Here is a 20,284-nt window from a genome sequence, read left to right as displayed (position 1 = left end):
GAATGTCCAATGTCCAATGTCGTGCTAGCACGACTTTCACTTTTGAATGTCCAATGTCCAATGTCGTGCCAGCACAACATTCGATTTTGAATGTCCAATGTCCAATGTCGTGCTAGCACGACTTTCACTTTTGAATGTCCAATGTCCAATGTTGTGCCAGCACAACATTCACTTTTGAATGTCCAATGTCCAATGTCGTGCCAGCACAACATTCGATTATGAATGTCCAATGTCCAATGTCGTGCTAGCACGACTTTCACTTTTGAATGTCCAATGTCCAATGTCGTGCCAGCACAACATTCGATTTTGAATGTCCAATGTCCAATGTCGTGCTAGCACAACTTTCACTTTTGAATGTCCAATGTCCAATGTCGTACCAGCACAACATTCGATTTTGAATGTCCAATGTCCAATGTCGTGCTAGCACGACTTTCACTTTTGAATGCCCAATGTCCAATGTCGTGCCAGCACAACATTCACTTTTGAATGTCCAATGTCCAATGTCGTGCCAGCACAACATTCGATTTTGAATGTCCAATGTCCAATGTCGTGCTAGCACGACTTTCACTTTTGAATGTCCAATGTCCAATGTCGTGCCAGCACAACATTCGATTTTGAATGTCCAATGTCCAATGTCGTATGTTTAGCTAACTTCACACAGCTGACTATAAAAGCAAATTAACAAGGAATCCTAAGCATCGGGCTTGTAAGAGGATAGATGGACAATGGGTCTAAATTTCTCGAATGATCTTAAGCCTAGCAGACTTAAGTAGTTTATTTTATTAAGTCAAATTCCTTACTCAATTTTTATTTTGCTAAATAAGAAAAAAATTGACAATCTTATATATAATTTTATGTAAAAGTCTTAAACGGACTAGACACCAGATGATACAATTGCAAGAAAGAAAAAAATGTCAAAATCCTGCTTAAAATTTATATGGTTTTGTACAACGCATTTAATCTTACTTACTGATGTATCACATCGCTTACTACTTTTTAATTCTTCGCCGTTTTGCGCATATTTTTTTCAATTAGAAATTCACTGGATATATCTATCCACTTAGACCTAAAAATAAATATGTCCGTTTCGGGTAATCCGACCGTACCTATAAAAATGCGCCGACCCTAACTATTTTTTTCCGTTTTTGAGCAAAAAAAAATCGTTAGCGAATAGAGAGATACGAAGGGCGGATAAATGCAGATTTTAATCAGAATTATTGTTTATATGATAAAACAAAGTCGGGCAATGACAGTAATGTAGAGTTTTGCCAACATCAGTTACGGCTCTTGAAATGTAGATATATGTAAATGAATACATTCTAAGATACATGGTCTTGAGTCACCAGTTTTGCCATCTAAATGTGTTTAAATGAAAACGGTTTAAGATATAGTTTCTTAAGTCACGAGTTTTGCCATCTAAATGTATGTAAATGAAAACGTTTTAAGATATATTTTCTTAAGTCACGAGTTTTGCCATCTAAATGTATGTAAATGAATACGTTTTAAGATATAGTTTCTTAAGTCACGAGTTTTGCCATTTAAATGTGTGTAAATGAATACGTTTTAAGATATATTTTCTTGAGTCACGAGTTTTGCCATCTAAATATATGTAAATGAAAACGTTTTAAGATATATTTTCTTAAGTCACGAGTTTTGCCATCTAAATATATGTAAATGAAAACGTTTTAAGATATATTTTCTTAAGTCACGAGTTTTGCCATCTAAATGTATGTAAATGAATACGTTTTAAGATATATTTTCTTGAGTCACGAGTTTTGCCATCTAAATATATGTAAATGAAAACGTTTTAAGATATATTTTCTTAAATCACGAGTTTTGCCATCTAAATATATGTAAATGAAAACGTTTTAAGATATATTTTCTTAAGTCACGAGTTTTGCCATTTAAATGTATGTAAATAAAAACGTTTTAAGATATAGTTTCTTAAGTCACGAGTTTTGCCATTTAAATGTATGTAAATAAAAACGTTTTAAGATATATTTTCTTAAGTCACGAGTTTTGCCATTTAAATGTATGTAAATAAAAACGTTTTAAGATATAGTTTCTTAAGTCACGAGTTTTGCCATTTAAATGTATGTAAATGAAAAGGTTTTAAGATATATTTTCTTAAGTCACGAGTTTTGCCATTTAAATGTATGTAAATAAAAACGTTTTAAGATATATTTTCTTAAGTCACGAGTTTTGCCATTTAAATGTATGTAAATAAAAACGTTTTAAGATATATTTTCTTAAGTCACGAGTTTTGCCATTTAAATGTATGTAAATAAAAACGTTTTAAGATATAGTTTCTTAAGTCACGAGTTTTGCCATTTAAATGTATGTAAATGAAAACGTTTTAAGATATATTTTCTTAAGTCACGAGTTTTGCCATTTAAATGTATGTAAATAAAAACGTTTTAAGATATAGTTTCTTAAGTCACGAGTTTTGCCATTTAAATGTATGTAAATAAAAACGTTTTAAGATATATTTTCTTAAGTCACGAGTTTTGCCATTTAAATGTATGTAAATAAAAACGTTTTAAGATATAGTTTCTTAAGTCACGAGTTTTGCCATTTAAATGTATGTAAATGAAAACGTTTTAAGATATATTTTCTTAAGTCACGAGTTTTGCCATTTAAATGTATGTAAATAAAAACGTTTTAAGATATATTTTCTTAAGTCACGAGTTTTGCCATTTAAATGTATGTAAATAAAAACGTTTTAAGATATATTTTCTTAAGTCACGAGTTTTGCCATTTAAATGTATGTAAATAAAAACGTTTTAAGATATATTTTCTTAAGTCACGAGTTTTGCCATTTAAATGTATGTAAATAAAAACGTTTTAAGATATATTTTCTTAAGTCACGAGTTTTGCCATTTAAATGTATGTAAATAAATACGTTTTAAGATATATTTTCTTAAGTCACGAGTTTTGCCATCTAAGTATAAATGAACACATTTTAAGATATATTTTCTTGAGTCATGAGTTTTGCCAACATCAGTTACGGCTCTTGAAATGTAGATATATGTAAATGAATACATTTTAAGATACATGGTCATAAGTCACGAGTTTTGTCATCTAAATGTATATAAATGAATACATTTTAAGATATATTTTCTTGAGTCACGAGTTTTGCCATCTAAATGTGTGTAAATTAATACATTTTAAGATATATTGTATTTTCTTGAATCACAAGTTTTGCCATCTTAATGTATGTAAATGAATATATTTTAAGATAAATGTTCTTGAAATTTAGAAGCTGGACCAAGAAAAATGTTCCCAAGGTAACGGGACCTACGAATGCGGGGTTTGTAAGTGTAGACCGGGACGAAGCGGCGAGTTCTGTCAATGTGATAATAAGGAAGGGGATACTGTGCAGCAAGAGGCGAAATGTAGAAAGTAACTATATTTGTTTTATGCTTTCTGTGGTTGATAGAGATTTATGAGTGAAATAAAAATGATATTTCACTGTTTCAAAATTTGAAATAGCATTTGTATATTTTTCACTGCTTTGAAATTTAAGCCGGCTTTCATTTCCAAATTTAACGTTAGCGTGCATAGAGCTTCGACACAATTTTCAAAATAAAGTTACGTTTGCACACAATTTGGTGCGCTTTTCTGTAAAACTACATTAAACTGTCATTTAAAAATCCTTTTAAGGCATATAATAAAGAGACAAGTTTGTTTGTTTCAGTTTAAGATCGCATTATATTTCATCTGGTGAACACCAAAACTAAATATTCACTCGTGGCTATACCGCTCGTGAAATATGGCTTCCGGTGCTCTTTCGATGAAATATAGTACGATCTTACACTGCACCAAACAATTATCCTGCATTTATATTTACATAACAGAACACAATGTCACACCTGATTTGAAACATAAAATCACATCTACAATTAAATTATGCAATTGTAAGATGACGTGAAGTAAAACCTTTATGATTAAGAATGGGTGATGTGGGCGTAGCGAATGAGCCTATATATTATTTCAGGTCTCTTAATGAATCAAATGTGTATAGATTGGCCATGAACAAGCAGACAAAACATTTATCTTCAGCTCAAATAAGATATGTAAACGCACAGAATCATAGACAGTATTTACTGTTTGTCTTTTTTAAAGCTTCAGTCTCACAGATTGAACGTTTTGATAACTTTTTGATTTTTTGACTTGGAACAAGTCAATGTATGCAAAAAATGCATGAAAACCAGTGATATAAGACTGATGCCAAAAAAAAGTAGATCGCATTTTTGTTTTTTAAGTTCAAAAATTGATGTTTAATGCATTTTTCTTTAACCGTAAGTAACGCTTTTAGCCATAAAACATTATTTTTCGAACGGAAATATGAACATCTGCGATCTAATCTTTTGTCTGCTGCCTTATTTGTTCCCTGGTTTGCAGATATTTACGCAAAAATTTGCTCATTCGAAGACAAAAAATAAAGCTGTAAAAACGGTAAATCTGTGAGAGTGCAGCTTTAAGATAAAAATATGCCATAGAGACAATAAAGCATTATAAACAAAACGCATCAAAACATAAAAAAATCTAAAAAATTAAAATAAATTATGAAAAAAATAGTTATTAGATATTAATATGTTTTCTCTCCATTTTTTCAAGGGACAATGGTACAAAAGTTTGCGAGGACCAAGGTACATGTAAATGTGGCCAGTGTGTGTGCCTGAGGAACTACTTAGGTCCGTATTGTGAATGTAACAACAACATGTGCATCAAGCCAGGAAGCACGGAAAAATGCAGCAGTAAGTGTTAAAGAGGCATTCGTATTTAAAATCAATACATACACATGTAAAACACACATACATTTTGAGTGATAAACCTTTAACTACTTACTAAATATGCATTTATGTAAAATAATTGGTAACACGATTGTAACCGTATATTTATTAGCTGAAAACGCACAAACATTAAATGACTGGTGAGTGCTAAAAGATAAACAGTGATCAACTATCGTGTTTTCTGCATCTTTCTTTCAAAATAAAAACAGCATCTTTCATAAGAAGCATTGCTTCCGATATCTATTCATCCTTTTTGGTAAATTATAACTATTGTATAAATTGTGGTACATCGTGATTAAGCCATTGACTAACGGTTTTTACTACTTTTTTCCGGTCAATACCATCAGCTCTGAAAACTAGATTTGTTTTCCCTAAATGCTCCATTTCTTGGTCTTCAAGCTGAGCTCTCACAGATTGAACATTTGACTTTTTTTGTTTTTGTGCCTTGGAAAGAGCCAAGTTTTGCGAAAAAACATCAAATCCAGTGATATAAGACTGCTGTCAAAAAATCAAGTTTTCATATGTACTTTATAAAAAATCATATTTAATGTATTTTTTCTTAAAGGGCTATTAACGCTTTTAGCCATTAAAACATTAATTTCCGAACGGAAATATGAAACACTGCGATCTAATATTTGTCTGCAGTCCTTTATTACTGGTTTTTAGATATTAACGCAAAAAATGGCTCATTCAAATGATAATCTGTAAGAGTGCAACTTTAAAGTGACCACTTATTGAAAATTAACACATACACATGTATAACAAACATCAATTTTGACTGATTAACCTTTAACTATAGCTACTTACTAAATAATGCATTTATGGAAATATAAATTACTGATAATAAGATTGTAACCGTGTATTTAATAGCAGAAAGCGCAAAAATATTAAATGATTGGTGAATGCTAAAAGATTTACTGTGATCTACTATAGTCTCATAAGGTAGAAACACCATGTTTTATTCTCATTTCTTTCAAACTAAAGTCGGTATCCTTCATAAGAACCATTGTTTCCGACATTTATTCATTCTTTATGAAACATTAAAACAATATTAATAATTGTGGTAAATCTTATCTGGGAGTAAGAGTGCATCATTAAAGGGAGAGTAAGACAACAAGGCTAGAATATGACACTACTTTGTTCAAGTCAATATCAATACATACACGAAACACCAGCATCATTGAGACACCCAGCAACACATAGGGGGATAACCCTATACATAAATTGCAATTTCGACAATAACAATAATTTTTGATTGAATGCCATTTGGACTTTTAAATGCTCCAGCGGACTTTCAGTTAATCAAATCACTATTTTCTGCGAAAATACACTTGCGTAAAACATTCATCGAACTTGACCTTGCACAAGCAATTCGACGTGATAAAACATTAATTAAAACGACGAACATAGTATTTCTTATATACATGATAAGCCACGCCTACTCGACCACGAGTTAGGCTTAAATGTGTAATATCTGCACACGTGTGTAGTATTATGTTATAGGACTTCTACATTCGGTGGTCGATTCCCCTCTCTTCGCAACGCAAACTTAAATATTGAAACATACTCAAATTGTATCTTTGGTGGCTATTTTCATTAATTCGCCTTTTTTGCTGCGAATTGCAAGAATTCATAGATACTCAAATGGGTGAATGTGAAAATCCACCCCGTTTGAAGAGGAAAATATACGCTAATACGAACACACGCAAAATCGAGGGCGACAAAAATAAAATATTTATTGCGGCGCCGCGGTTTTTCGCCCTTTTCGACAATAAAATTCGCAATCAAAATCGCGGATAAGCTTTCTGTCAGATATTTGCATTTTCGCCATTAAAACGCGGACACTTGAAATGGCAGTATTCATCCACCATAAAAACATTTATTTCGTTTTATCGCATCATTACCGATATAATGACTTTGGAATTGTTTTTGGCAGAAAAATGCCCTTTTTGTTAAACTATTTTAGTCAGGGTCCATACTCAATACTATTTATGTCATTATCATTAGACATTCCTCATTAAATCTTTCTCTCAATTGGCCATTTATTTTAACATTCTAATCAAAGGACTTGGAGTTTAACCTTAAAATGAAACACATTTCAGATCATGGGCAATGTAATTGCGGAAGATGTCTATGTAAGGACGATTATGATGGTCAACACTGTGAATGCCCTCCGAAACGCAATTGTAAACATCCGGAAACAGGGGTACGGCTATAATTAGTATTGAATCTCCATCACTTGGTGGTTAAGGGTTGATAGGAATCACTTTGTCCCGTCCGTACGTCCAGCCTCGGACACCAGGACTGGTTGATTTTTTCCCCTTAACTTCAAATGTTTTTGACTTGAAATTGTATACACATATTGACGGTGTAAAGGAGAAATATTTTGCATAATAATTTTATTTTGTGTGTGATATTTTTAGAGTTATTTTTTTCAGATGGCGTGTAATGGCCATGGAACGTGTAAGTGCGGAAAGTGTGAATGCGAACCCGACTATGAGGGACCAACGTGCGGAGAGTGTCCTGTAAGTGACAAAATGCATATGCGCTCAAAAAAAGAAAACGCGGATGTGTTTTCTCCGTTTGTTTGCATTGCTGTTATATTGTTTATGAAGGCCATAAAGTAATTAGGTTTGATTACGCAGCTAAATGAGATACCCTCAATAAATAAAGTCATTTGTCAAACTTTGTACAGTCAAACTTCGTTGGCTCGAACTCGCTTTGCTCGAATTCCTTGTTGGCTCGAACTGTATATAAAAGATCGATTTCTTTAAATTGAAGGCAATCAATAAAGTTATTTGTCAAACTTAGTACAGTCAAATTTCGTTGGCTCGAACTCGCTTTTCTCGATTTCCTCGATGGCTCGAACTGGATAGCGACTCCGCTTGGGTCGAATTTTCCGTGTTTCGATATCCCTGGGAGGTCGAGTCAACGGGGTTCAACTTTATGTCGATAACATTTTTATATTTTCAGTCAGTATATTATTTATTATTATTCTAACTGATGATTGGTCAATTCAGAAATGTGAAAGGTGTAGCAAATGCCGGTACAGAGAATGTGTCAAGTGCATCTTAGAAAATGAAAAGCAGACAGCCATGATCAACGAGACAGCTATTCCGCTCGCGTGTCAGTTAAGCTGCCCGAATCTTCTAGTCACAATGGTCAACAAATTCAATGGTAGGTTATAACATAATGTCATCTGATCATTGTGATTTCATGATTTAGACGATAATAGCGCGTGACTATATAAATTGTGGCAATCATTTGCTGATGCGATATTTTGATCGTCTACGCAAAAAGGTAAGTGTTGTTATTGTTGTTGTTGTTGCTGCTACTGTTGTTTTTTTGCTGCTACTGTTGATTTTGTTGTTGTTGTTGTTGTTATTGTTTTTGTTGTTGTTACTGCTGCTGCTGTTGTTTTTGTTGTTGTTGTTGTTAGTGTTGTTATTTTTGATGGTGTTGTTGCTTTTGTTGTTGCTGCTGTTGTTGTTGTTGTTGTTGTTGTTGCTGCTGCTGCTGCTGCTGTTGTTGTTATTGTTGTGGTTGTCAGATCGCAATAAGTTTCTCCGAGTGACCACCAAAAGCTTTACATGAATTGTTGTTGTTCTCAAATTGAAATTGATAACGATCGTTTGCTTAACAAACATATTTTCCTTTTATCAAATGCTTTGAAATAATATAAAACGACACTTGATAATATGTACCGTTTGTAATAAAGAGCCTCAAATTATATGCAAATCTTACGTCATTTCGGAGCTGACGACGTCCAAATTGTGACACAGCCCTTTACACAGTGACGTTTGATTTGGACGAAAAGTACGAACTAAAATTTCAAAACAAATGTTGAAAGTGAGCCTTGAAATAAACGGTGGTGTTTTTAAGTCCGTTTTTTGATCTAATGCCAACTAGCGCCGGGGAAAATGTTGTTTTTCCCAAGTCCCTAATTAACAGTTTTAAAAGCAAATTGAGCTGACGCATGCGTATCACGCTAAACCCTTATCTCCTTCTGATTTAAGATCCCGATCCCTGTGGCTTCATTGTGTCGAAGAAATGTATAATCAACTACTTAGTGGAGTGTTCAAACGATACTGTCCGGCTCAACATCGCCAACAAGAGAGGTAAGTGACCTTATATTTCTTTGTTTTGCATGTATTAATTAAAGCTCGGTGTCTGTGTGTGCGTGTGTGCTTGCTTGCGAACGTGCGTGCGTGCGTGCGTGCGTGCGTGTGTGTGTATAGTTAGCTTATCTATACTCGCACGAGTGCAGTGCACATTCGGCGAGTGTTCCGATTAGATTATTAGTCAATTTGGAGCAAAGTGCACAAACACAATGTTACCCTGATTAGAGCTACCCAGTGTTTATAGCACTGTCACACGAGACGAGACATATTATGTTTAACTCATTTGATTTTAATTATTAAAACTATAATTTGCCCTTTTAACCTCTTATGCCAATTTAACTTAAAGAGTTCACCTCGTACCTATAGAGTGTCCCTTTAACCTATACTGTGTCCCTTTAACATATAGTGTGCTTTTTAACCTATATTGGCGATTTTTAACGTAAAGTGTGAACTTAAACCTATAGTAATCCCCTTTAACATATAGTGTGCCCTTTTAACATATATTGGGCCTCTTTAACCTAAATTTCGCCTTTTATCCTATATTGGGCCTCTTTAACCTAAAGTTTACCCTTTTAACCTATATGGCCCCTTTTACCTATAGTGTGCCCTTTAACCTATATTGGGCCCCTTTAACCTTGTCTCTAGCCTTTAAGATATAGAATGTCCCTCCAATCTATTGTGTGCCCCTTTAACCTATAACCTATATTGTGGCCTTTAACCTTTAATGTATTTCTTTAAGGAATAGTGTGCCCTTTAAACACCTAAAGCATGCCCCTATGACCTGTATTGTGCTCCATTAACCTAAACTGCATCATTCAACCTTTTGTGTGATCCTTTAACCTAAAATGTGCCCTTTAACCTATAGTGTGCCCCTTTAACCTATAGAGTGCCCCTTTAACCTATAGTGAACTTGAAATGGCAGTATTCATCCACCATAATAAAATTTATTTCGTTTTCCTGCATCAATACCGATATAAGGACTTTGGAATTGTTTTTTGGCAGAAAAATGACCTTTTTGTAAAACTATTTTAGTCAGGGTCCATAATCAATAGTATTTATGTCCTTATCATTAAACATTCCTCATTTAATCATTCACTCAGTTGGTCATTTATTTTAACATTCTAATCAAAGGACTTGGAGTTTAACCTTAAAATGAAACACATTTCAGATCATGGGCAATGTAATTGCGGAAGATGTCTATGTAAGGACGATTACGATGGTCAACACTGTGAATGCCCTCCGAAACGCAATTGTAAACATCCGGAAACAGGGGTACGGCTATAATCAGTATTGAATCTTCATCTTGGTCCGTACGTCCGGCCTCGGACACCAGGACTGGTTTATTTTTCCCCTTAACTTCAAATGTTTTTGACTTGAAATTGTATACACATATTGACGGTGTAAAGGAGAAGTATTTTGCATAATAATTTTATTTTGTGTGCGATATTTTTAGAGTTATTTATTCAGATGGAGTGTAATGGCCATGGAACGTGTAAGTGCGGAAAGTGTGAATGCGAACCCGACTATGAGGGACCAACGTGCGGAGAGTGTCCTGTAAGTGACAAAATGCATTTGTGCTCAAAAAAGAAAACGCGGATGTGTTTTCTCCGTTTGTTTGCATTGCTGTTATATTGTTTATGAAGGCCATAAAGTAATTAAGTTTGATTGCGTAGCTTAATGAGTTACCCTCAATAAATAAAGTCATTTGTCAAACTTTGTACAGTCAAACTTCGTTGGCTCGAACTCGCTTTGCTCGAATTCCTCGTTGGCTCGAACTGTATATAAGAGATCGATTTCTTTAAATTGAAGGCAATCAATAAAGTTATTTGTCAAACTTAGTATATTCAAATTTTGTTGGCTTGAACTCACTTTTCTCGAATTCCTCGATGGCTCGAACTGGATAGCAACTCCGCTTGGGTCGAATTTTCCGTGTTTCGATGTCCCTGGGAGGTCGAGTCAACGGGGTTCAACTTTATGTCGATAACATTTTTATATTTTCAGTCAGTATATTATTTATTATTATTTTAACTGATGATTGGTCAATTCAGAAATGTGAAAGGTGTAGCAAATGCCGGTACAGAGAATGTGTCAAGTGTATCGTAGAAAATGAAAAGCAGACAGCCATGATCAACGAGACAGCTATTCCGTTCGTGTGTCAGTCAAGCTGCCCGAATCTTCTAGTCACAATGGTCAACAAATTCAATGGTAGGTTATAACATTATAACTATCTTCCATGGCCGAGAGTATAAGATAGGTTCATTCCGACCCGAGCGTAGGGTGTTTTGTGGAAACGAGGTTTACCGAGTTTCCGCAAATCACCATGCGCAAGGGTCGGGATGAACCTATCTTACACGAGCGGCTATGGTAGATGCTCTTTCTCCCATCTCAGTTAAACAAAATGAAGTAAAAATGTCTTCTCCCACCTAAGATAAGTAGATCCATTAATTTAACCATGCTAGAAATTCTTATCTTGCCAACTGGCGAAGATAAAATGCCCGTATGGAACTTCTTTTAATGGTCACCACATTGTAATTACCTCCCTTGTTGAAGACTGTCGTCTGTAGCGCATCATGGAAACCTTGTCTGGTGGCAATATTTAGAACGCGAGTTAATTATTTCTCGCTTCAAATGTCACCAGAAAACAGTTTTCACGCAACTTTCAGGAAATAATGCTTCACTCTTCTTAGAACTATTTAAAGACCGATCAGACCATTTACATACTCTGAATCACTGCGCGAATATCCATGACAACCACGAATTATCGCATATCCGTACGCAATTATTTTCACTTAGCACAAAAGAGTTTCGGCAAAGAAATACATTTTTTTTACTTAATTTTGTTTTACTGAGGTGGGAGAAAAGCATCTACCATAGCCGCTCGTGTAAGATAGGTTCATCCCAACCCTCGCGCAGGGTGTTTTGCGGAAACTCGGTAAACCTCGTTTCCGCAAAACCCTACGCTCGGGTCGGAATGAACGTATCTTACACTCGCGGCCATGGAATATACTTATAATCTCATCCTTGTGATTTCATAATTTAGACGATAATAGCGCGTGACTATATAAATTGTGGCAATCATTTGCTGATACTATATTTTGATCGTCTACGCATAAAAGGTAAGTGTTGTTGTTGTTGTTGCTGCAACTGTTGTTTTTGTTGTTGCTGTTGTTGTTGTTATTGTTTTTGTTGTTGTTACTGCTGCTGTTGTTTTGTTGTTGTTTTTAGTGTTGTTATTGTTAATGGTGTTGTTGCTTTTGTTGTTGTTGTTGTTGTTGCTGCTGCTGCTGCTGCTGTTGTTGTTATTGTTTTTGTTGTTGTCAGATCGCAATGAGTTTCTCCGAGTGACCACCAAAAGCTTTACATGAATTGTTGTTGTTCTCAAATTGAAATTTATAACGATCGTTTACTTAACAAACATATTTTCCTTTTATCAAATGCTTTGAAAGAATATAAAACAACACTTGATAATATGTACCGTTTGTAATAAAGAGCCTCAAATTATATGCAAATCTTACGTCATTTCGGAGCTGACGACGTTCAAATAGTGACACAGCCCTTTACACAGTGACGTCTGATTTGGACGAAAAGTACGAACTAAAATTTCAAAACAAATGTTGAAAGTGAGCCTTGAAATAAACGGTGGTGTTTTTAAGTCCGTTCTTTGATCTAATGCCAACTAGCGCCGGGGAAAATGTTGTTTTTCCCAAGTCCCTAATTAACAGTTTTAAAAGCAAATTGAGCTGACGCATGCGTATCACGCTAAACCCTTATCTCCTTCTGATTTAAGATTCCGATCCCTGTGTCTTCATTGAGTCGAAGAAATGTATACGCAACTACTTAGTGGAGTGTTCAAACGATACTGTCCGGCTCAACATCGCCAACCACAGAGGTAAGTGACCTTATATTTCTTTGTTTTGCGTGTATTAATTAATGCTCGGTGTCTGTGTGTGCGTGTGTGCTTGCTTGCGAACGTGCGTGCTGGCGTGCGTGCGTGCGTGCATGTGTGTGTATAGTTAGCTTATCTATACTCGCACGAGTGCAGTGCACATTCGGCGAGTGTTCCGATTAGATTATTAGTCAATTTGGAGCAAAGTGCACAAACAGAATGTTACCCAGATTAGAGCTACCCAGTGTTTATAGCACTGTCACACGAGACGAGACATATTATGTTTAACTCATTTGATTTTAATTATTAAAACTATAATTTGCCCTTTTAACCTCTTATGCCAATTTAACTTAAGAGTTCACCTCGTACCTATAGAGTGTCCCTTTAACCTATACTGCGTCCCTTTAACATATAGTGTGCTTTTTAACCTATATTGGCCATTTTTAACGTAAAGTGTGAACTTAAACCTATAGTAATCCCCCTTAACATATAGTGTGCCCTTTTAACCTATATTGGGCCTCTTTAACCTAAAATTCGCCTTTTATCCTATATTGGGCCTCTTTAACCTAAAGTTTACCCTTTTAACCTATATGGCCCCTTTTACATATAGTGTGCCCTTTAACCTATATTGGGCCCCTTTAACCTTTTCTCTAGCCCTTTAAGATATAGAATGTCCCTCCAATCTGTTGTGTGCCCCTTTAACCTATAACCTATATTGTGGCCTTTAACCTTTAATGTATTTCTTTAAGGAATAGTGTGCCCTTTAAACACCTAAAGCATGCCCCTATGACCTGTATTGTGCTCCATTAACCTAAACTGCATCATTCAACCTTTTGTGTGATCCTTTAACCTAAAATGTGCCCTTTAACCTATAGTGTGCCCCTTTAACCTATAGAGTGCCCCTTTAACCTATAGTGAACTTGAAATGGCAGTATTCATCCACCATAATAAAATTTATTTCGTTTTCCTGCATCATTACCGATATAAGGACTTTGGAATTGTTTTTTGGCAGAAAAATGACCTTTTTGTAAAACTATTTTAGTCAGGGTCCATAATCAATAGTATTTATGTCCTTATCATAAGACATTCCTCATTTAATCATTCACTCAGTTGGTCATTTATTTTAACATTCTAATCAAAGGACTTGGAGTTTAACCTTAAAATGAAACACATTTCAGATCATGGGCAATGTAATTGCGGAAGATGTCTATGTAAGGACGATTATGATGGTCATCACTGTGAATGCCCTCCGAAACGCAATTGTAAACATCCGGAAACAGGGGTACGGCTATGATTAGTATTGAATCTCCATCACTTGGTGGTTAAGGGTTTATAGGAATCACTTTGTCCCGTCTGTACGTCCGGCCCCCGACACCAGGACAGGTTTATTTTTTCCTCTTAACTTCAAATGTTTTTGACTTGAAATTGTATATACATATTGACGGTGTAAAGGAGAAGTATTTTGCATAATAATTTTATTTTGTGTGTGATATTTTTAGAGTTATTTTTTCAGATGGAGTGTAATGGCCATGGAACGTGTAATTGCGGAAAGTGTGAATGCGAACCCGACTATGAAGGACCAACGTGCAGAGAGTGTCCTGTAAGTGACAAAATGCATATGCGCTCAAAAAAGAAAACGCGGATGTGTTTTCTCCGTTTGTTTGCATTGCTGTTATATTGTTTATGAAGGCCATAAAGTAATTAAGTTTGATTACTTAGCTTAAAGAGTTACCCTCAATAAATAAAGTCATTTGTCAAACTTTGTACAGTCAAACTTCGTTTGCTCGAACTCGCTTTGCTCGAATTCCTCGTTGGCTCGAACTGTACATAAATGATCAATTTCTTTAAATTGAAGGCAATCAATAAAGTTATTTGTCAAACTTAGTACAGTCAAATTTCGTTGGCTCGAACTCGCTTTTCTCGAATTCCTCGATGGCTCGAACTGGATAGCAACTCCGCTTGGGTCCAATTTTCCGTGTTTCGTTGTCCCTGGGAGGTCGAGTCAACGGGCTTCAATTTTATGTCGATAATATTTTTATATTTTCAGTCAGTATATTATTTATTATTATTTTAACTGATGATTGGTCAATTCAGAAATGTGAAAGGTGTAGCAAATGCCGGTACAGAAAATGTGTCCAGTGTATCGTAGAAAATGAAAAGCAGATCAACGAGACAGCTATTCCGCTCGCGTGTCAGTCAAGCTGCCCGAATCTTCTTGTCACAATGGTCAACAAATTCAATGGTAGGTTATAACATAATGTCATCTCATCCTTGTGATTTCATGATTTAGACGATAATAGCGCCTGACTATATAAATTGTGGCAATCATTTGCTGATGCGATATTTTGATCGTCTACGCAAAAAGGTAAGTGTTGTTGTTGCTACTGTTGTTTTTGTTGTTATTGTTGTTGTTATTTTTTTGTTGTTGTTACTGCTGCTGCTGTTGTTTTTGTTTTTGTTGTTGTTGTTAGTGTTGTTATTTTTGATGGTGTTGTTGCTTTTGTTATTGCTGCTGCTGCTGCTGCTGCTGTTGTTATTGTTGTTGTTGTCAGATCGCAATAAGTTTCTCCGAGTGAACACCAAAAGCTGTACATTCATTGTTGTTGTTCTCAAATTGAAATTGATAACGATCATTTGCTTAACAAACATATTTTCCTTTTATCAAATGCTTTGAAAGAATATAAAACGACACTTGATAATATGTACCGTTTGTAATAAAGAGCTTCAAATTATATGCAAATCTTACGTCATTTCGGAGCTGACGACGTTCAAATAGTGACACAGCCCTTTACACAGTGACGTTTGATTTGGACGAAAAGTACGAACTAAAATTTCAAAACAAATGTTAAAAGTGAGCCTTGAAATAAACGGTGGTGTTTTTAAGTCCGTTCTTTGATCTAATGCCAACTAGCGCCGGGGAAAATGTTGTTTTTCTCAAGTCCCTAATTAACAGTTTTAAAAGCAAATTTGGGCTGACGCATGCGTATCACGCTTAACCCTTGTCTCCTTCTGATTTAAGATCCCGATCCCTGTGGCTTCATTGAGTCGAAGGAATGTATACGCAACTACTTAGTGGAGTGTTCAAACGATACTGTCTGGCTCAACATCGCCAACCAGAGAGGTAAGTGACCTTATATATCTTTGTTTTGCGTGTATTAGTTAAAGCTCGGTGTCTGTGTGTGCGTGTGTGCTTGCTTGCGAACGTACGTGCTGGCGTGCGTGCGTGCGTGCGTGCGTGTGTATGTGTGTGCAAGCTTATCTATACTCGCACGAGTGCAGTGCACATTCGGCGAGTGTTCCGATTAGATCATTAGTCATTTTAGTTTTTTTGGAGCAAAGTGCACAAACAGAATGTTACCCAGATTAGAGCTACCCAGTTTTTATAGCACTGTCACACGAGACGAGACATATTATGTTTAACTCATTTGATTTTAATTATTAAAACTATAATTTGCCCCTTTAACCTCTTATGCCAATTTAACTTAAAGAGTTCATCTCGTACCTATAGCATGTCCCTTTAACCTATACTGTGTCCCTTTAACATATAGTGTGCTTTTTAACCTATATTGGCCATTTTTAAGTGTGAACTTAAACCTATAGTAATCCCCTTTAACATATAGTGTGCCCTTTTAACCTATATTGGGCCTCTTCAACCTACAATTCGCCTTTTATCCTATATTGGGCCTCTTTAACCTAAAGTTTACCCTTTTAACCTATATGGCCCCTTTTACCTATAGTGTGCCCTTTAACCCATATTGGGCCCCTTTAACCTTTTCTCTAGCCCTTTAAGATATAGAATGTCCCGCCAATCTATAGTGTGCCCCTTTAACCTATAACCTATATTGTGGCCTTTAACCTTTAATGTATTTCTTTAAGGTATAGTGTGCCCTATATGCCCCATATGACCTGTATTGTGCCCCATTAACCTAAACTGCATCATTTAACCTTTTGTGTGATCCTTTAACCTAAAATGTGCCCTTTAACCTATAGTGTGCCCCTTTAACCTATAGAGTGCCCCTTTAACCAATAGTTAACCTATTGTGAACCCCTGTAGATATAGTATGGTTTAAACCTAAATTGTGCTCTTCTAACCTGCAATGTGCAACATTAACCTTTTCTATACCCATTCAACATTTAGTGTACCCCTTTAACCGAACGTGTGCCCTTTAACCTATAGTATGTCCCTTTGACCCATAGGTTGCTCCTTTAACCTAAAGTGTGCCTATTGAACTGAAATTGTGCTACTTGTACCTTAAGTGTGCCGTTTAACCTATATTATGCCGCTCTAACAAATAGTGAGGACTGTTAACCTAAAGTATGCCATTTTAACCTACAGTGTGCTCCTTTAACCTATACTTTGGTCCTTCAACATAAAGTGTGCCCCTTTAACATATAGTGTGCCCCTTTTACCTATAGTGAGCTTTTTTTAACCTGTAGTATACCCCTTTAAACTGTACTTTGTCCCTTAAAAATAAGTTGTGCCCCTTTAACCTAAAGGTTGCCTTTTTAACCTATTCGTACACACTGATGAGTGGTAAACGGGGAATTGGCGGGATAGCACCAACTGATAAGAGGTGAATGGGGCATTGGCGGGATAGCACCCACTGATAAAAGGTAGATGGGGCAGTGGCGGGATAGCACCCACTGATAAAAGGTAGATGGGGCAGTGGCGGGATAGTACCCACTGATAAAGGGTAGATGGGGCAGTGGCGGGATAGTACCCACTGATGAGTGGTAAATGGGGCAGTGGCGGGATAGCACCCACTGATAAAAGGTAGATGGGGCAGTGGCGGGATAGTACCCACTGATGAGTGGTAAATGGGGCAGTGGCGGGATAGTACCCACTGAGGAGTGGTAAATGGGGCAGTGGCGGGATAGCACCCACTGATAAAAGGTAGATGGGGCAGTGGCGGGATAGCACCCACTGATAAAAGGTAGATGGGGCAGTGGCGGGATAGTACCCACTGATAAAGGGTAGATGGGGCAGTGGCGGGATAGTACCCACTGATGAGTGGTAAATGGGGCAGTGGCGGGATAGCACCCACTGATAAAAGGTAGATGGGGCAGTGGCGGGATAGTACCCACTGATGAGTGGTAAATGGGGCAGTGGCGGGATAGTACCCACTGAGGAGTGGTAAATGGGGCAGTGGCGGGATAGCACCCACTGATAAAAGGTAGATGGGGCAGTGGCGAGATAGTACCCACTGATAAAAGGTAGTTAGGGCAGTGGCGGGATAGTACCACTGATTAGAGGTAGACGGGACATTGGCGGATACGTACACACTGATTAGAGTTAATACAGGTTAAAGGGGCACACTATTGGTTCAAGAGGCAATCTATAGGTATCCGATCCACAATTCAGGTTAAAGGGACACACTTTAGGTTAAAATGGTACAATATAAGTTAAAGTGAAGTGGCACAATATAAGTTAAATGGGTGCAATTTACGTTAAAGGGTACACTATAGGTTGAAGGGCATACTTTAGGTTAAAGGGCACACTATAGGTTAAAGGGTAAACTATAGGTTAAAGGGCACACTATAGGTTAAAGCGTACAATACAGGTTAAAGCGTACACAATAGGTTAAAGCGTACACTATAGTTTAAAACGTACAATATAGGTTAAAGGGTATACTATAGGTTAAAGCGTACACTATAGGTTAAAGGGAACAATAGGTTAAAGCGTACACTATAGGTTAAAGGGTACACTATAGGTTAAAGGGTAAACGATAGGTTAAAAGTCACACTATAGGTTAAAGAAGCACACTATAGGTGAAAGGGTACACTATAGGTGATAGGGTAAACTATAGGTTAAAGGGCACACTATAGGTTAAATCGTATACTATAAGTTAAAGGGTACTTTATAGGTTGAAGAGAACACAATAGGTTAAAGGGCACACTATAGGTTAAAGCGTACACTATAGGTTAAAGGGTACACTATAGGTAAAAGGGCACACTATAGGTTAAAGAAGCACACTATAGGTTGAAGAGAACACAATAGGTTAAAGCGTACACTATAGGTTAAAGCGTACACTATAGGTTAAAGGGTACACTAAAGATTAAAGGGCACACTATAGGTTAAAGCGTACACTATAGGTTAAAGGGCACACGTTAGGTTAAAGTGTACACTATAGGATGAAGGGAACACTTTAGGGTAAAGGGCACACTATAGGTTAAAGGGTTCACTATAGGTTGAAGGGAACACTATAGGTTAAAGGAGCACACTATAGGTTGAAGGGAACACTATAGGTTAAAGGGCACGCTATAGGTTAAAGGGTACACTATATGTTGAAGGAAACACTATAGGTTAAAGCGCACTCTATAGGTTGAGGGGAATACTATAGGTTAAAGGGAACTCTATAGGTTGAAGGGTACACTATAGGTTGAAGGAAACACTATAGGTTAAAGCGCACTCTATAGGTTGAGGGGAATACTATAGGTTAAAGGGAACACTATAGGTTGAAGGGTACACTATAGGTTGAATGAAACACTATAGGTTAAAGCGCACTCTATAGGTTGAGGGGAGCACTATAGATTAAAGGGAACTCTATAGGTTAAAGCACACTCTATAGGTTGAGGGGAGCACTATAGGTTAAAGGGAACACTATAGGTTGAAGGGAACACTATAGGTTGAAGGGAACACTATAGGTTAAAGGGCACACTTTATGTTAAAGGGGTACACTAGAGGTTAAATGAGCAAACTTTAGGTTATAGGGGCACACATAAGGTTAAAGGGGCACACTTAAGGTTAAAGGGGCGCACTATAGGTTACCGGGCACACTACAGGTCAAATGAACATGACATAGGTTAAAGGGGCACTATATAGGTTAAATGGGCACTATATAGGTTAAATATGTACACTTAAGGTTATTAAGGCGCACTTTAGGTCAAAGGAGCACACTATTGGTTAAAGGGGGACACTATAGGTCAAAGGAGCACACTATCGGTTAAAGGGCCACGCTATAGGTTAAAGGAGCACACTATAGGTTAAAGGAGCACACTTTAGGTTAAAGGAGCACACAATAGGTTAAAGGAGCACACTTTATGTTAAAGGGGCACTCTATACGTTAGGAAGGGACACTATAGGTTAAAGGAGCTCATTTTATGTTAAAGGGCCACAGTATAGGTTAAAGGGACATACTATAGGTTAAATGGCCACACTATAGGTCAAAGAGGCACACTATAGGTTAAAGGAGCACACTATAGATTAAAGGAGCACGCTATAGGTTAAATGGGCACACTATAGGTCAAAGGAGCACACTTTAGGTTAAAGGGGCACACTATAGGTTAAAGGAGCACACATTTAGGTTATAGGAGCACACATTAGGTTAAATGGGCACACTTTATGTTAAAGGAGCACACTATAGGTTAAAAGAGAACACTATAGGTTAAAGGGTCGCACTATAGGTCAAAGGAACACAATATAGGTTGAAGGAGCACAATGTTCCGTTTTCCTTTTATCAGTGTGTACCTCTCCCGCTAGT

The 20,284-nt window shown here is 36.6% G+C and overlaps 1 protein-coding gene across 1 annotated transcript in view; it reads left to right on the top strand.

The window, feature by feature from the left end:
- Positions 1–20,284, top strand: part of LOC128224215 (integrin beta-like protein 1) — a 31,259-nt gene that overhangs the window by 8,887 nt on the left and 2,088 nt on the right. Inside the window, 10 exon segments of the mRNA XM_052934032.1 lie at positions 3,260–3,402; positions 4,621–4,760; positions 6,899–7,002; positions 7,235–7,321; positions 7,817–7,973; positions 8,813–8,914; positions 10,086–10,189; positions 10,385–10,471; positions 10,966–11,122; positions 15,823–15,924. Coding sequence (XP_052789992.1) covers positions 3,260–3,402; positions 4,621–4,760; positions 6,899–7,002; positions 7,235–7,321; positions 7,817–7,973; positions 8,813–8,914; positions 10,086–10,189; positions 10,385–10,471; positions 10,966–11,122; positions 15,823–15,924 — 1,183 coding nt within the window.

Source organism: Mya arenaria, chromosome 1 (genome assembly GCF_026914265.1).
Source record: "Mya arenaria isolate MELC-2E11 chromosome 1, ASM2691426v1".
NCBI classification, from domain to species: Eukaryota; Metazoa; Mollusca; class Bivalvia; order Myida; family Myidae; genus Mya; species Mya arenaria.
This window is presented reverse-complemented; position numbering and strand designations above follow the sequence as displayed.